At 43.3% G+C, this 16,805-nt stretch overlaps 1 protein-coding gene across 2 annotated transcripts in view; it reads right to left on the bottom strand.

Annotated features, from left to right (window-relative positions):
• Positions 1 to 16,805, bottom strand: part of CKMT2 (creatine kinase, mitochondrial 2 (sarcomeric)) — a 43,767-nt gene that overhangs the window by 3,827 nt on the left and 23,135 nt on the right. For both annotated transcript variants that reach the window (XM_006889859.1, XM_006889858.1), the window contains exons 3-10: positions 15,079 to 15,248; positions 12,008 to 12,206; positions 9,873 to 9,968; positions 8,826 to 9,047; positions 6,032 to 6,117; positions 4,523 to 4,646; positions 3,614 to 3,748; positions 1,321 to 1,446 (exon numbers count right to left, since the gene is read on the bottom strand). In XM_006889859.1, the coding sequence (XP_006889921.1) occupies positions 1,321 to 1,446; positions 3,614 to 3,748; positions 4,523 to 4,646; positions 6,032 to 6,117; positions 8,826 to 9,047; positions 9,873 to 9,968; positions 12,008 to 12,206; positions 15,079 to 15,230 (1,140 nt within the window). In that variant the 5' untranslated portion in view covers positions 15,231 to 15,248. The remainder of the gene's footprint in view (positions 1 to 1,320; positions 1,447 to 3,613; positions 3,749 to 4,522; positions 4,647 to 6,031; positions 6,118 to 8,825; positions 9,048 to 9,872; positions 9,969 to 12,007; positions 12,207 to 15,078; positions 15,249 to 16,805) is intronic.

Raw genomic sequence — 16,805 nt, 5'->3', positions numbered from 1 at the left:
GCTCAGCCTTCTCCTGTAGAGTAGCTTGTGGATTTGAACTGTGTGCCTCCAGATTGCAGCACAGCTCCTTACCCCTAGGCCACCAGAGCTCCCTCATAATGCATGAGAAAGGAGTAAATTATAAAATTTGAAATATATGTTAAAATAAGAAATTTTGTAAAAAACAAAAAACTTTCAAATAATCGTAAAAATATTTAGAATAATTGTACAACAATTATCTCAGGGTTATTGGATTGATTTCTATTTTATATTAGATTGCTTTATATTTTTATACATTTTGAGCTATTTTTCTGGTCTTTATAATGATCATGTATTAACTTACCTTTTTGCTTACATTTTTTCAAAAAATATACTGGCTGCCTTGTTTCCATTAGTGAAAATCTAATACTAGAAGAAGACAGGGTTAGGCCTCAGATAGTCTTAATTTACTATACTGTGCACTACCTTTTACATTTCAGAAGTTGTAGTATGTATAGTTGCTTCTTCCTCAAAAAGACAGCAAACAAGCTCATTTAGTTTTTATTATAATTTTTTGGTTTAGTTATAATAAAGAATATATATAAGACATGTGCCAGCTCTAAATTTTTTTATAAAATTTAGTGATATTAATTACATCAATCATGTTGTGTGACCCTCACCAACATCTATTGCCACATTTACCATCATGATGCACAAATATTGTGGTCAGCATTTGCTGGGATTCTGCTGTACATTGCCATGTGTGCTCCAGGCCTACATGCAATCTATGCATTCTATTGCTCCTATGTATTACAGGCTGTCAGGGGTTATAAGCTCAAATCTATTGTACATCCTACTTTCCACTTTTACCCCAAAAAGAAAATTTTAGAAATTACTAAATGCCTAAGATTTTACTAAATGCCAAAGTAAAGATAATAATATGTGACCTTCAGTAAAGGAAATACCAAATCAAGAAAAAACGCCCCTATTTCAGCACCCTCATGTAGACAGCATGTGTGTTCCCTGCCTTTACAGTAATAAAATACTCCTGTCCTTTAGCATAATAGAGCCCCTGCTGCTGCAGATTACCGGCCTAGCTCTCAGGGCAGGCTGGTGACAATGCTCCCACTGTGAATTCCTTCACTTGCCGACAAGTTCCCAGATTGGGCTGACTTTCATGAAGTTATTCATGTATAAGACTACACTTGCCGAATGAAAAGCTAACATACCTTTCTAACTCAACGGGGAAAGAGGCCTTAGATTCTGTGAATAAGGTAAGGCTGCTTAGGCCACCATCTTACTCCCTCTTTTCTTTTTATGACTGTGTTCATTCTTCTTAGGGAAAGGAGAGAGACAAGTTACCTCTGAGCGTCCAATTCGGTCGATATTGGAAATGTCATACACATCTGCCACTGCCGCAGTGTCCACGCCGCCAGTGCCACGCTTCTGCAGTCGGAGGTTCTCCAGGATCTTAGAAAAACGGGGGTCCTCGGACAAGGAATAATACTTATTATCATCAAAAGCAAAATAGATTTTGACATGTTCTTGTGGCACCAGCAGCCAGGAAATTAAAAAACATATTGCATTGGGAAAATCTGTTCTCAGAGACCTCTCCAAAGTATTGAAGAGAAATTGTCAGTTTGGAGACTAGGGTGTACCTGACACTGGTCATAGTCTTTGCAATCACTTGCTATGCATCAGAGAGCTGGACAATGACTAGGGAGGACAGAAGGAGAGTTGAGGCCTTTGAGCTGTGGTGTTGGAGAAGAGTATTGAATATACCATGGACTTCTAAGATAATGAACAGGTTCATCCTGGAGAGGGTGAAACCAGGCTGCTCCTTGGAGGCAAGGATTCTGAAGCTTTGTCTGACATACTTTGGACATGGTGCAAGGAGAGGGACGTCATGCTTGGGAGGGTGGAGGGATAGCGCAGGAGTGGAAGATCCTTGATGAGATGGATTGACTCAGTGACTGGGGTAATGGGGGTGGGTGTGCCACAGACAATAAGATTGGCACAGAATAGAGCAGGGTTTAGAGCTGTTGTGGATAGGGTTGCTATAAGTTGCTGGCATCTCGACGACACATAATAACAACACCACCACTTAGAAAAACATAAAATGAGAAAAATAATAGGACTTGGTATTTATTATTTCTTCACTATGTACCAGGTGCTGGAAATCTTGACACTTATGTTAACCCTATGACTTTGATATTGATCTCATCCCCATTTCACAGATATTGAAACTGAGTATTAGGGGAATTAACTTAAACAAAGTCCTATAGCTATATGACTATAGCTATAGCAGATGGCAAAATTGGAATTGAACCAGAACAGTGTGAATGCAGACTTAGTTCTGTTAACACCTTTTGGGCATCTGGTGTGTTTATCATTCATCTACAGCTATCTTTAGTGTAAATAAAATAACAAAGCTAACTGACTTCAAATAATTTTACCATTGGAATTTGGAGTAACAATAATTTCCATGGTTTTTTTTTTATAGGAAGCACATTTTATAAAGTTGTTTTAAAATAACTTGGTGTGCTGTGAGGGAAAATAAAATAATGACTACTGGTCCACCAAAATTCTTTCTCCTTTCCATCCAGAGCTGGAGCTTGAGGAAGTGACCACGGGTTACGTTTCTGCTAATGAAACAAGCAGAAGTGGGCACAAGATACATCTGCAACTGCGGTTCCTGACTAGCAGCAACAGTATCAACTGCAAACTTGTTAAAAATGGAAATTCTTTAGAGAAGACCCAGCGATCTCTGTTTTAGCCAAGCCTTCCAGGAGCTTCTGATGCATATTCAAGTTTGAGAGCCACTGTATAAATCAGGCCAGGAAGCTCTCCTGGTTTAGATCATACAGAGCACTGTTGCTTAATCGAAACTCGAGCTTCTCTGGCAATTTAAAATCTACCAGCTGCTCTGCAGCAGAAAGATGGGCAATCTCCTCCCTGTGCAATAGCCTCGGATACCTAATGGAGAGTCTGCTGGGAGTTGGCTCCCGTTTGATAACAATGACAGAGTGAGTGAGTATATAAATTGGCCCAGGACTTGCAGGGTTACTGAGTCAAGGGGCAACCCTAAAGGCTTTAGGGTTGATTTTGAGCACTAGGAGAGAATAGAGAAATAAGTAATAAGGCTCCACAGGGAGAAGAACAGCCTGTTACCTCACCTGAGATGTTAAAGGAGAGGGAACAGAAGCTCATTGATCCTGAAGCCGCCGTCTTCTTACAACCACTTAATCTTTTAACCTAAGTCTCACATCCTTTGGGCATGTTGTTGGGGAGGGGGTGCTATTCCATGGAAATGTCCATCATGCTTAGGAAGGTGGAAGGTCAGTGAAAGAGGAAGACCCTAAATGAGATGGATTGATACAGCAACTTCACACTTAAGCAATGGGTTTAAATATATCACAGAGGATAAGGATGGCATGGGATAGGACAAGGTTCAGATCCATTGTTTATAGGATCGCTATGAATTGTACTCAACAGCACCAAACAAGAACAAAATGAAATGTATTTTAAGACAATCTTAACCTTTCCACATTATTTTCCTATCTGAGGTGTAGGAAGGGGTAATGGTTTGAAAGGAATTTTGTCCTCCATGTAGCAGCCACAGCTGAGCTAACTCTGGCAGGACCACACAACATACCTTACTGAGCTTTGGGATTCTAACGTGGACACCAGCTCGTAATCCTGTGCCAAGGTTGGAAGGACACGTCAGGATGTAACCCAGGCGCTCGTTCCACATGAACTCCCAGCCTCGCGCCTGGATTAACCGCTCTACCTGTAAGCAGAGCAACAGTGAACAAGTGGCAGTGTAAGCACTTGAATCTGTTCAGCACATTGCAAGCATCATGGTCAGATCTGTGGACTGCACGTTTGCCATCAACGACATTTAGGTAACGTTAGAGTACATCTTCCATAGAAAATAACACCTCTTCCACTAGAATATTAAAATGGTCCAACTAAGTAAGACAGACTATGTAAGACATGGAGCACAGTACCTTGCCCATACTAAGTCCTCAACAAGTGCCAGTTTCTGATAATGTTTGTCATCTGAAGACAGTAAAAGAATAGAAGAAACCTCAGCAGGTAAGTTGATTGTCAGATTCATTAGGGATCTAGAGATACCCTACATTGTCTCTAGCCTTAAAATGGTCCACAGCAATATTGGTATTGTCGTTCGGTGCTGTCTAGTCAAGTATGACTTCTAGCAACCGTCTAAACAACAGACCAAACTTTGTCCTATCCTGTGCCATCCTCATCCTCTCTGGCACACTTGAGCCCATTGCTGCAGTCACTGTGTCAGCCCATTTCACTGGGGCTCTTTCTCACTTTCATTTTCAATGTCATTCTGGGTTGGAGAGGGGAGCATGAGTGCTCAAAAATAAAACAGAAAACTCAGCTCTTCTCTGAAGCTCTGCCCAGGAAGTCCCATCTCAAAAGAATGCATTGGTTATGGGTGGGGGGAATATTCACATAGTGCCTGCTTTCAAGAACAAAAACCTTAAGATATTTTGTCTTACTGGATTGTCAGACATCTTTGATAGCATCTTACTTCTTTTAGTCCACGACAGAATCGCTCAAATACTCTTTTCATGTTGCCTCCTTTTTCCATAGAGATTACCCTGGTGTGATCTTCCTCATTTATCCAGATGAGAAATGTCTTGTCATAATTATGCCTAATGAATAGAAAAAGATGATGTGAAGTATCAATTGCATTTATTTTAACATGTGAACATCCCCATGAATTGCTTCATTCCATGGACCTTCCTAATTTCCCACCAAGTCCTTATCTCTTAATCGCTTTAACAAGAACTACAAAATAATGTTACTCTGACAGAGTGGAAGTTAAGAGCAAATCCACTATTAAAGAGGTCATATTTTTTGCCCCCCAAAAATGTCATCTTCCTAGCTCCTCAGGGAGCTCTGGTGGCCTAGTGGTAAGGAGCTGCACTGCCAACCCACAGGTAAGTGGTTCGAATCCACCCTCTGCTCCGTGGAAGGAAGACAGACGATCTCCTCCTGCATGATATACTGCCATAGAAAATGTGCTGGAGGGTCAACTATGGGTCATATTCAACTCACTTGTATGCAACAACAATAGTAGCAGCTCCTCAGATTACTCACTGCCATTGAGGCAGTTCAACTCCTAACAACCCTATAGACAGAGTAGAACTACTCTAAGCAGTTTTCAAACCTACAGATCCTTCTAGAAGAATACTGCCTCATCTTTCTTCTTTGGAGCACCTGGTGGGTTTGAACTGCTAATCGTTGGGTTAGCAACCCAATGCTTAGCCTACAGTGTGACCAGGACTTCCTGTTCCTCAGACTAAGATAACAATACTTGAACTAGTATAGCATTTTTAGCTTTGACACTAACAGGAGTATTTTGTTTCTTGATGGAACCACCTAAAACCTTTTGGACATTAAAAAAAGAAGTTTACCTGCAGCTTAACATATTGGGGTGCAGAACATCTCAGGTATGTTTGCTATTAGATTCTCCCTGTTCACCCTTACTGAGTAGTTGTTCATGAATTTAGCTCCTTCAAGTATTGTGACAATAATCTAAGCAACAGAAATCAAAGTAGATGAGGACTGTTGACCAAGAAGATATCTCTATCTCTATATCATATCATCTCTTCTATATCGATCTAACACAACATATCTAATCTTCCTTTTAGGGTTTAACTGAAATCCTTTTTACTTTTTTTGTTTCCACTATTTGTTTTAAAGTCACAAGCAGCATCTCTGTAAGGTTAAACAAATAATAGAAAATTAACTCTTCCTCCATAAAGGCAGTTTACACACACACACACATCGTTTATGCACACATGCACACACACCCCTTAGAAGTACCACAATACTGAGGCACACGTGTGTGCATGTGCGCACGTGCACACACACACACACACACACACAGCCTCTAGCACTCTCTCTTCTCCATTTAGCTGAAGCCAGGCATGCTGTCAAGTGTAGCTCACAACAACTTCAGGTTAGGGCAAGCCAGCCAATCAGGAGGAGATCCTCTGCACATATTGCAAATAGGAAAATGCTTTGTCCATACCAGATTCCCCTGGCATCTGGCCAGTCACGGGCCATCCCGGCACACGTTAGTAAAGGGGACACTGGTTTGTCAAACAGAAAGTGATCCTGCAGGCCAAAGGGGACAAAGCAGAGAGAAGGAGAGACTGGGATCAGACAGGACGGTAAATGCTAGGTGGCCAATTTTCAACTCAGCTAATAATGGCTTAGGTCTCTTTGATTTGAGTTTTCAACCAAAGCCGCCTACTAGAATGACCTCGGTAGTTTTATGGGGGGAAAAAAAACAAAAACAAAAACAAAACAAAAACAAAAACCCAACAAAAACAAAGCAAGCCAAGACAAACAAACTAATTTCCGGTTTCTGTCTCTAGAGACTTTGGTCTAATAATATGAAGTGTTACCTGGGCAATAGGATTTCTTAAAGGTCTTCAAGTGATTCTAGTGTGTAGCCAAGGTTGGCGACCATTGACTTGATACAGACGGAAATACTTACTAAACCACTGGGGCATCTACCACCAGCACCTACTGAACTCAGGGGAAAGTGGGCAGTGAACAAGGGGCCCTATCCTGAAAGGTTAGTTTTACACAGCTGCCATTGCTCAAATGCCAGCCTAACTGATTCATTTATTATCAGGATCCTTTTTCATTAAAAAGGTACTAAGAATATAAAATTGTGGTCCATAAATAAAATCACCAGCACTCATTTTACATGCCGGACTTTCTGGTAAGTGCCTTGATACTCTCTCCTTTAAGTCTCAGAAGATAAAGCAATCCATATCACACAACTGTAAGCACAGAGGTAAGATTTAAACTTAGATTTGTGTGATTTACAAGGATGTGTTTTTAACCAGAAGCATATACTATTTCATGTATCAAAATTAATGCCAGGACACTGATCTTTTTCTTGTAATATGTCCATTACCTTTTCTTGAATAAATACACATTTATCTATGGTGAGGGTATATGTATGTTGCTATATCAACATGTATCAAATTAATTGATTGATGGTGACCATGTACAACAGATCAAAACCCCTCGTGATTTGGCACCATCCTCACAATCTCTGCTGTGCCAATGGTCATTGTCAGAGTCACTTGATCAACACATCTTCTGAAAAGTCTTCCTCCTTTTTGACTGGCCCTTTACTTTACCAAGCATGATGCCCTTCTCCAGAGACTAGCCACTTCTGACAATATGTCCAAAGTATGTGAGATGAAGTCTTACCACACTTGCTTCTAAGGAACACTTTTAAACTGGGCTTCTTCTGGGATAGATTTTGTTGCTGTTGTTCTTTTTGCAGTCCATGGTTTATTTAACATGTCAGTATATTAAATATTTCTGGGTTCTATGTGTTTGTGTGTAATTATACTGAAGTATATTTGGGAACTCTGGTGGCCTAATGGTAAGGAGCTTCGCAGCAACTCAAAGACACGTGAATTGAATCCATCAGCTGCACCATGAGAGAAGGATGGACTATCTTCTCCATGTGATTAACTGCCTCTGAGAACCCACTAGAGGACTCTGGATTGGTTCTGACTCAATGGCACACAACAGTAACAACAACTGAAGTATAAAAACCAGAGGCCACAGGAGGAGGAATTGCTACACAAATCCTAAGAAGTGGGAGAGATTAGCATCTTGAGTCACACAGGCTTGTGGACTGCCAGTATCCAGGAGACATAATGTCCCTTAAGCTGGGGGTTTGGACTTGTTCTGTTACAGGGGAGTGATAGTTTTATCCCATCACCACAGTGACAGGAAACTAGATCCCACAAACCAGTGAATGACCAAACTGATTAGAAAATGAGCATGTTTTATGGATTTTGTATCTTCTAAAATAGCCAGACTTTGTTCCTGCTTTTCTTTGGAGTTATAAATTCATTTTGAACTCCCTGATGCCTTTGAGTTATGGTGTTGGAGAAAAGTACCAAATATCCCATGGACTGCTAAGAGGACAAGTATGTCTCTGAGAAAGTGGAACCAGGGTGCTCCTTATAGGAAAGGATGGTGAAGCTTTGTCCCACGTGTTTTGCACATGTTGTTAGGAGGGGCCAGTCCTTGGAGGAAGATGTCATTCTCAAAAATGGGGAGGGCGGCCAAAGAGAGGATGACTCTCAAAAAATTGAACTGGCAGTGATTTTAATAACACAACGGTCTCAAGTATACCAGAGATGACGAGGACGGCCAGAATTGGGCAGGGTTCAGATCCGTGGTTCATGGGGTTGTTATGAGTCATAGTCAACTCAACAGCACCGAACAACAACTAGGGGAAAACAAGTAGGGGCCTCAGTGCTGTGGACTCTAGTGCCAGGGGAATGTCTGCTTTGGAGGTGGGACTTTGTGGAGGCAGCAGGAAAAGCCAAGGTTAGATCCAAGGAAAGTTGGGGCAGCCCTTCCATTTGGAATTTCTTTTCCATATTCTCCTAGCTTTCAGGTTTCTTTCCGGTGGAGTAATGAAGGCCTTGTCTCTGGCACAGACAAGATTTCTCCAGCCAAGTCTTCTATATTTACCAACAAGCAAGGGGCTAATCCTTCACTCTCCCCACCCTGCTAGCCCCAGCTTACCAGCTCCATTTTTCCAGTTTTCTATGCGCATTTTGCGCACATTTGCATGGCTTGGCAATCACAGTTGGCCTTCTCCTTCCTTTCTTACTCTAATGAACAATGAGTTGGGGCTTTTGGGAGCCTCGCTGAACTCCAAGCTTGCTCCACCCTCAGGTGGCTCCTCAAGGCCAGGAGTGAGGCCAAGTCATGCTGGTCATGGCCTCGGTCCAGCCCAGCTCCTGGTCTCTAGTGGGCTGCCCTTTGCTACTCACGTCGATGAGCCGTTGCTGGTCCTGCTCGGTCATCTCAGACAGTTTGTAGTAGCGGCCGGCCAGGTCCCCCTTGAGGCCCTCCAGGGCGGTGATGGCCACATTCTCCACCTCTCTGCGCTCGGCACGGGTGCAGGCGGGCGGCAGGCTCAGCCCGCGGATGCTGCGGCCCGTGCGCACCCGAGAGGACAGCACGTAGCGCTCGTCAAACATCCCGTGGGTGACCTGTGGGCACAGCGTGGGTCACTGCAGGCCAAGCTCGGAGCAGACCGTGACACAGACTCCAGCAGCCCTTGGACCCTCAGGCTCTGCGCTTTTATAGACTTAGAACCTCTGGAACCTAGTGGAAAGGAGGCCTTCGACATGTAAAGAACAGGAATACATAATACATATATATACGTACATATACACACATAAATGTGTGCCTTGAAGTCAGAACAGACCCATAGCTGACCCTCGAGTGGGTTTTCAGAGGCAGCTATCCTTCCTTCTTCCACAGAGCACCTGGTGGCCCTGGAATTGGTAGCACAGCTTCTTGCCACTAGGCCACCAGAGCTCCCTTATATAGATTAGATTAGATATAGATATTAAGAAGCTACACTGTAATCCTGAAGACACATGGTTCGAATCCACCAACTGCTCCACAGGAGAGGGATGAACAATTTCCTCCTGTTTGATTAACTGCTTCTGAAAATCTGTGGGAAGATCTGCTTTGGGTCAGTTCCGAGACTCTATGGTAAACAATGTGTGTGTGTGTGTGTTGTGTGTGTGTGTGTGTGTAACCCTTGCCCTAAGTGCTTTATGATGAAGTTGCCAAAAGGGGTCCACCTAGGAAATATTTAAAATTCTCAGTGACCAGCCCAATTCTAGTGGGACTTGTTTCTGATCATTATGGTGACCCCTCCAAGGGCAACCAGAGAGCTCCTGGTGGGGACACATCTGAACCACAGTGTGTATATAGCCTTTCTCCCTGGTTCTCATCACTGCATGCTCTCGGTCACTAGCATCATGGGAAGGCATCAAGTGAAGCCAGAGCTGTCCTGGGCCTACCTTGGAAGCATCCAGGTCTGTGGGGTGCTTCATCACCCTAGGGTCATAGCCGTTGTGTCTCAGCTTGATAACGGGGTCAAAAAGTTCAGCAAACACCTGCAAGAGAGAAGATGCTTCTGTTTTCTCTTTAATCTGTGCACTTATTAGTACAAGATCTTTCTTATCGCTTGCCCCTCTTAACAGCCAAAGTTGATGCCTTCCTCTGCTGGCATTTGAATTGAGCTGCTAACCCAAAGGCAGTGTTTTGGGCAGTTTTAATGTGTGGTGCTGGAGAAGAGTGTTGAATATACTATGTACTGCTAGGTAAACAAACACGTTAGTCCTGAAGAAGGTGAAGTCAGGCTGCTTCTTGGAGGCAAGGATTCTGAAGCTTTGTCTGACATACTTTGGACATGTTGCAAAGCAGGACCAGTCCTTGGAGAGGGACATCATGCTTGGGAGGGTGGAAGGACAGCACAGGAGAGGAAGACTCTCGAGATTGATTCAGTCACTGGGGTAATGGAGGTAGGTGTGTCCGAGACTGTATAATTGGCACAGGATAGAGCAGGTTTTAGGGCTGTTGTACATAGGGTCGCTATGAGTCACAGGCAACTCGATGGCACATAACAACAACAACAACTTGCCAGAGGCTCTGAGGGGAATGAAGGAAGACAGGAAGAAGAGAAAGGAGAAGGAGGAAAATTAGAAGAGGAAGAGAAGAGGAGGAAGGAGTTTCTACAGCGTAGAACTTTTGGTGGCCCCTTGGTAATGGGCATGGCATCTGAACTCAGTCAGATTAACTTCTTTCCTCATGATTACATCAAACTGAGTGCCTTAAAAACTGGGTTTTAAAATCTTGTAAGAATTCAAAGATTTCCTCAAGCTATTCTTGCCTTTCTGTGATAAAAGAAGCTGCCAGTCCAGAGGCTAAACGTTTTTGTGGTCAGAAGGGAAGATCCAGTTCTGGAGTTGAAACAATATATTAATTTGTGGATAACCCAGCTGGGCCAGAAAAGGACACAGCCATGATTGGGATAAAACAGGGACCTGGGAGAACCTTCCCAAGGCCATAATCTTAGGCAAACTCTAATCAACAGAAACATCAGAAGTAGCTTTTAAGTAAAAGGAGGGTACGAGAAATCATTGGCAGTATCCACAGCCTTGGAACCATTGGAACAGGAGGAGGGCTTTAGGGCCAGGGAGCCAGCTCCATTTGGAGCTCTGCTGTGTGTTTCCTTTGTTCCAGTGGCTGTTTCTGTCCTCCTCTCCATGGCTGCCTTTGTGGGAACTACTTCCAGTCCCCTGCAGCAGGAGGGTGCAAAGAGAGTGGGACTTTAGAGAGGGCCAGACACATTTGCCCTGCAGCCTGCTCTTCATGGACATAGGTCCGTGGGAGCTGCTCTCAGCGAGCAGCACATCATCCTATCATTAGAAGCCAAGAATATGAGTATTGTGGTCATGCACTTTATCTGAGAGATTTAGTGAAACCCCAAATCTGGAATGTATGACTGTGAAATCAGTAGTAACTCCGACTTTTAACTCATTGTCGTTGAGTCAGAATAATTCATAACTGACCCTCTGGTGGGTTTTCAGAGGCTGTGAATTACACAGAAGGAGATTGTCCATTTTTCTCTTTTAGAAGAGCTAGTGGACTCAAACTAGGTGCCTTTGGGTTGGCAGCTCAATCTTTACCTCTAGGTCACCAGAACCCCCTAGAAATAAGTAGTGCATAAGAGGATTACCCAACTAAAGACATCCTGAACCACTCCCAGACTTAAAGGCTCACCAACAAAGCTCAGCCTCAATAGCTCCTATCTCCTTCTTGGTGAATACAATGAGTAGTTTTTGTTCCCATGCCTGTTCCTCCCTTGCGGACCTCACAGAGCATCAACATGTAAGTGAGTCCTCCAAGGAAAGGAATACCAAAGCAGCAGCAAAGGAAAACTTGTCTGGGAGAAGCTCCTGACTTCCTTGTTCCAGACAGCATTCCAGATGCCGTGCTGAGGGTGGCTTCCCTTTATGGGATCCCTTTCTGAGAAGACAGAAAGCTGGACCCGGAGGGACGGGGAGGACTCTGGGACTTTGCACTTCAGTCACCCAGAGCATCCCTCCACCACTGGAATCAGCTGCCAGCTGGACCTGGCAGGGAGTTTTACCTCATAGGACTCTTCATCACCAGCCACCATGCCCACTGTCTTAATGAAGGGATGGCCGGGGTTGTCCACTCCAGTCTGGATGCACTGGTCCAGAGTGTAGCCATTGGGGGTCACCTTGTTGCGGAGCTTGGCATAGATGGTTGGGGTGAGGCACTCAGCCATGCAGTTGTTGTGTTTGCGCAGGTCAGGGTAGTCTGCACTGCAGGGGGAAGAGAGAGAGGTGTTCAGTGGTCAGCTCTTGAGGGAAGGGGCCAGGGAAGAACTTTCCTTTTGCGCATCATCTACCAGTCTCTCTTGTCAGTGGGCTCAGTTAGACATGTCCTGGAGTCATGACTTAAGCAAAACAGGTTTGGGGTTTGTTTGGTTTTTTACTTTGTTTTGTTGTGTTTTTTTAACAAAACTCATTGTTAACTACCAGAGAAAAGGACCTGGTCCTACCAAACTACCACTATGGTGGTGGCTATAGAAGCTCATGATTGTGTTCCTGTGAAGAGAAAATGCTTTTGTTGTAGTAGGTCTTTGAGTAGGAACCAACTCATAGCTGACCCTCCAGTGGGTGTTCAGAGGCTGTACATTGCACAGGAGGAGATTGTCCATCTTTCTCCCTTGAAACAGTTGTCTTCCAACCACCTGTCTTTGGATTGGCAGTACAACTCTTTGCCACAAGGCCACCAGAGAATTTTCAATAATTTATAAGTAGAGAAGAAATTGGAATCATATCAAGCTTCCCTTCCTCCTCCTCCTTCTTCCAAGAAGTTTCAGTAAAATATGACAATTGCAAGAAAACCTCAAGAAGAATTTCACAGAAATAATGTATCTATTCTCACTCTAGACTGTATGTGCCACAAGAACAGTGCCTGGCTATTAAAGAAAGTGTTCCACAAGTATCTGGTGAACTAACGCAAATCTCACTGGACTGACAAAAGAACTAACAGGCTTATTCCAGAGAGTGTGAAACCAAGCTGCTCCTCAGAGACAAGGATTTTGAGACACTATCTCACATACTTTGGGCATGTAGCCAGGAGGGACCAGTCTTTGGAGAAGGACATTGTGCTCAGAAGGGTGGAGGGACAGTACAGGATAGAAAGACCCCATTTGAGAGGAATTGACAGAGTAACTGGTGTAATGAGTGGAAGTATGTCAGAGACAGTGAGATTGGCTCAGGGTTCAGAGCTATAGTGCACAGAGTTGCTATGAGTCAGAGTCAAATCGACAACACATAACAACAACACCTTGACATATCACCACCACTTGTCTGTCAATCTTCAGTATTACGATGGCTTGTGTGTTCCTGTAAAGCTAGCAGCTATGCCAACAGTGTTTTAAATACCATCAGGGTCACCCATAATGGACAGGATTTACCAGAGATTCCAGACTAAGAAGCTAGACTAGTCATCTGCTTCTGAAGTAATAAACCCCTGAGAATGATAGGAATAGCAGCAGAACATTGTTCCATACAGTTCCAGACTCAGGGTGGAAGGCACTCAACATAACAAATGCTGCCTTCTGGAAGTTGTTGTTGCTATGCACCTTTTAGCCAGAACCAACTCATAGCTGACCTTCCAACAGATTTCCACAAACTCTGAATAGCATGGGAGTAGATTGCCCACTTTCCTCCTTCAGAGAGGCTAATGGATTTGAACTGCAAGCCTTCAAGTTGGCAGTGCAATTCCTTACCCACTAAACCACCAGCAAAATAGATGATCTAATGCTTTCAGCTAATAAAGGACCTTCATTTGCTGGTGGAGCATAGTGCAAAATGATGAGAAACAGCTGCAAACATCCACATAGTGGCTGCAACGAGGGGCAGTGGTGCAAGGGCAGGCCAGCAGGTCATTCTCCCAGGGCTGCAATGAATTTTTTATTGGAGTCAGCTTGTCTCCCACAACAATAACAACAACAACTCACCTAGGGATATATGCCAACAAGGAATCCCAAAGCAGCAGCAAAGGAAACCTTGTCTGGGAGAAGCTCCTGGCCTCCTTGTTCCAGACAACATTCTAGATGGCGTGCCGAGTGTGGCTTCCCTTTATGGGATCCCTTTCTGCGATGGCAGAAAGCTGGACCCCCAGGAATTTGTGAAGCAGATAATGACCATCAGTGATTCCTCAAAGATCCTGATTCCCACAGGGCAAGTATACAACTCTGAGAAACTAACACCACAGGGTTTTCCTCCTCCTTTTCTTTTTAAATGCAATTTTATTTTAATTGTGATTTTAATAAATGTTTACAGAGAAGTTAGATTTTTCATTCATTCATTCATTGTTGCACATTCTACCCCCTCACCCTTCCTTCCCTCTCCCCTGGTTCACTTTTTTAAAACAATATACTTTCATTGTTGCACAATTACCTATCCCCACCTCCCCAGTCCTCCTTGCAATGCTATATCTATTATTCCTGGATGTTGTCCTACATATAATGCCTAGTCATATATTCATTTTAGACAGTTCTTTCTTTCATCCGTTCTAATGCAATGGTCATTATCCATCCACTTTTCTCTTATATATCCACACTTACTGATGTTGAATCCTTTAAAATCAATACTTCACTCCAGCTCCGTTCTGTATGTGATGTCCTACCATGGCAAGGTTTTAAGGACTGAAGGGGGGAAAATGTCCTTCTTGTCCCCTCATATCACTCCCGTACTTCCCATCTCAATGTACTTTAATGTTGATATTTAAAATGAGTACTATGACATCATGTTTTCCATCAGTCATCAGAGCTGTGCTCTGGAATTCTCTCACTGCACTAGCTGTATAAAATTGAGTACATAGCTTACTTTTTTATCATAAAAGAATGCTAAAATGAATCAAACACATATTCCATGTGACATGCTTAACGCTTATAGTAAGTGCTCATGTGGCTATCTGCTATAATTGTTATCCCCCTGAATGATGATGACAGACTTCTTTGTCCTCTCCACAAGTCACTGTGTAACGTGATATTGAAATATGATTGCCGATTAGACTCCGCTTCAAAGGCAAAGGGAGGTACCCTTGCTGAGAGTTCCCAGAAGGGGAAAGCTTATTTCTGGCTGGCATCTGCAGCGACTTACAAGCCTAGAGACTCACCTTGGAGGGAAGAGCCGGTGCTGCTCTCGCGCCTCCGCGCACAAGTTGTGCCGGTTCAGCAGGTACCCAGTGGTCAGAGCGCTCGTGCCCAAGGTAGCGAGTAGCAGAGGAGCATTGCGGCCAGTTAGCAACTTCGAGAAGATGCTGGCCATTCTTCCTCTTGGAAGAGTCTGAAAAACAAAGACGCTGCATCATGTATGCATGCAGGACAACCCTTAGCAATAAAATAGTAATCTACAGGTAAGACAAAGAACGGCAGCAACCCACAGTCTTCTTTTGTCTTGCTTTTCTCTTTCTTCCTTTCTTTCCCCTGCCTCTACCCCAACTGGGAAGGTCTGGGTCAGTGTAGACTTTGTGGATGTGTAGTTGCCTGATGTTCATCGTATTTTCTCTACTGATATAACATGGGGAAAATAAAAACAAAAGATTTTTCACTTCTGGCTGTTTGAAAGTAAAAGTGCTCTTTCTATTGAACAATATATGATGAATAGGATGGATTTCTGAGCTCTCAGAGGTAGGGGCATTTTGAGCACTGGTGGCCTAGTGACAAGAAGCTATGCTGCAATCCCGAAGGCATCTGGTTCGAATCCCAGCTGTTCAAAGAGAGAAGGATGAGAAATCTCCTGTGCGATTAACTGCCTATGAAAACCCACCAGAGGGTGCTAGGAGTTGGTTCTGACTCAATGGTACACAATAACAACACTAAGAAGTAGGGAAAATTTCCAAATAAGAAATTTCTTTTTGAAAGTCAAAGTAGTCTTTTGGACCCTGGCTGACTAGTTGAGAAGCTGTGCTACAACCCCAAAGGTACATGGTTCGAATCTACCAGCTGCAGGAGAAGGATGGGCAACCTCCTCTAATAAGATTAATTGCTTCTGAAAACACACTGGCATGTCAGCTATGGGTCAGCTCTGACGTGACGGTGCATAACAATAATAACTGCTCAACAGACCTTGGAGAGGATGCCCTCTAAATACTAGAAGTAGGCAATTTTCCAAATATCATTCTCCCATTTCCCCCAAATAAGCTGGTATTTAAGCCTGAAGTAAGAACCAGAAAATCTGGATTCTTGAAGGAAGGATTCCCAGCAGAACACTAAGGTCAGGGTGCCGGAAGGAAAATGAGAGAGAAGGGCGTGAGACTAACACGTTGATGGTGGCTGGCTCAAAGTCAGAGAGCCGTCCCAGCTCCTAGGAAGCAGACTTAAAATCTTTTTGAGGAAAGTATATACGCTAGGCCATCCTGGCAAGTAGGTTAAGATCAAGCAACAAGCTCTTAATGAATTATTGTCACTACATGGGTGGTACTACAAAAGAATCAACAGAAGAATGATCACACATTTAGACTTTGAGGGATAAAAGATATGGGCAGTCAAGACTCTCAATTAGCCCTATGTGAAATATTTAAAGAATTAAAGGAGGAAATTCCAATGATGAACCAGCAACATGACCAATGATTATTACTCTTATTAATCCCTGCTTAAGACTAGGGAAGGGCTCTTCAAAAACAAGCACTGAACATCTCCATAACCATGACTTAAGGCAAATAATCCTTGCATACATCTCTGGGTGTGTTTTATCTGCTTCCACACCTTATGATCCTTGAGCAGAGAGGCAGTATTGTCATCTCTTAGGTTTACAATAGAATTCATCAAGTTGAAATAAGCTTTGTCTTAATTCTTTCAAAGATGTATATCAGGGTTGGGAAAGGAAAGAAAGAAAAGAAAG

This window comes from Elephantulus edwardii, unplaced genomic scaffold (genome assembly GCF_000299155.1).
Source record: "Elephantulus edwardii isolate Elephantulus edwardi_28Jun2011 unplaced genomic scaffold, EleEdw1.0 scaffold00082, whole genome shotgun sequence".
NCBI classification, from domain to species: domain Eukaryota; kingdom Metazoa; phylum Chordata; class Mammalia; order Macroscelidea; family Macroscelididae; genus Elephantulus; species Elephantulus edwardii.
The sequence above is the reverse complement of the archived record's forward strand: the minus strand, read 5'-3'. Positions and strand labels throughout refer to the sequence as shown.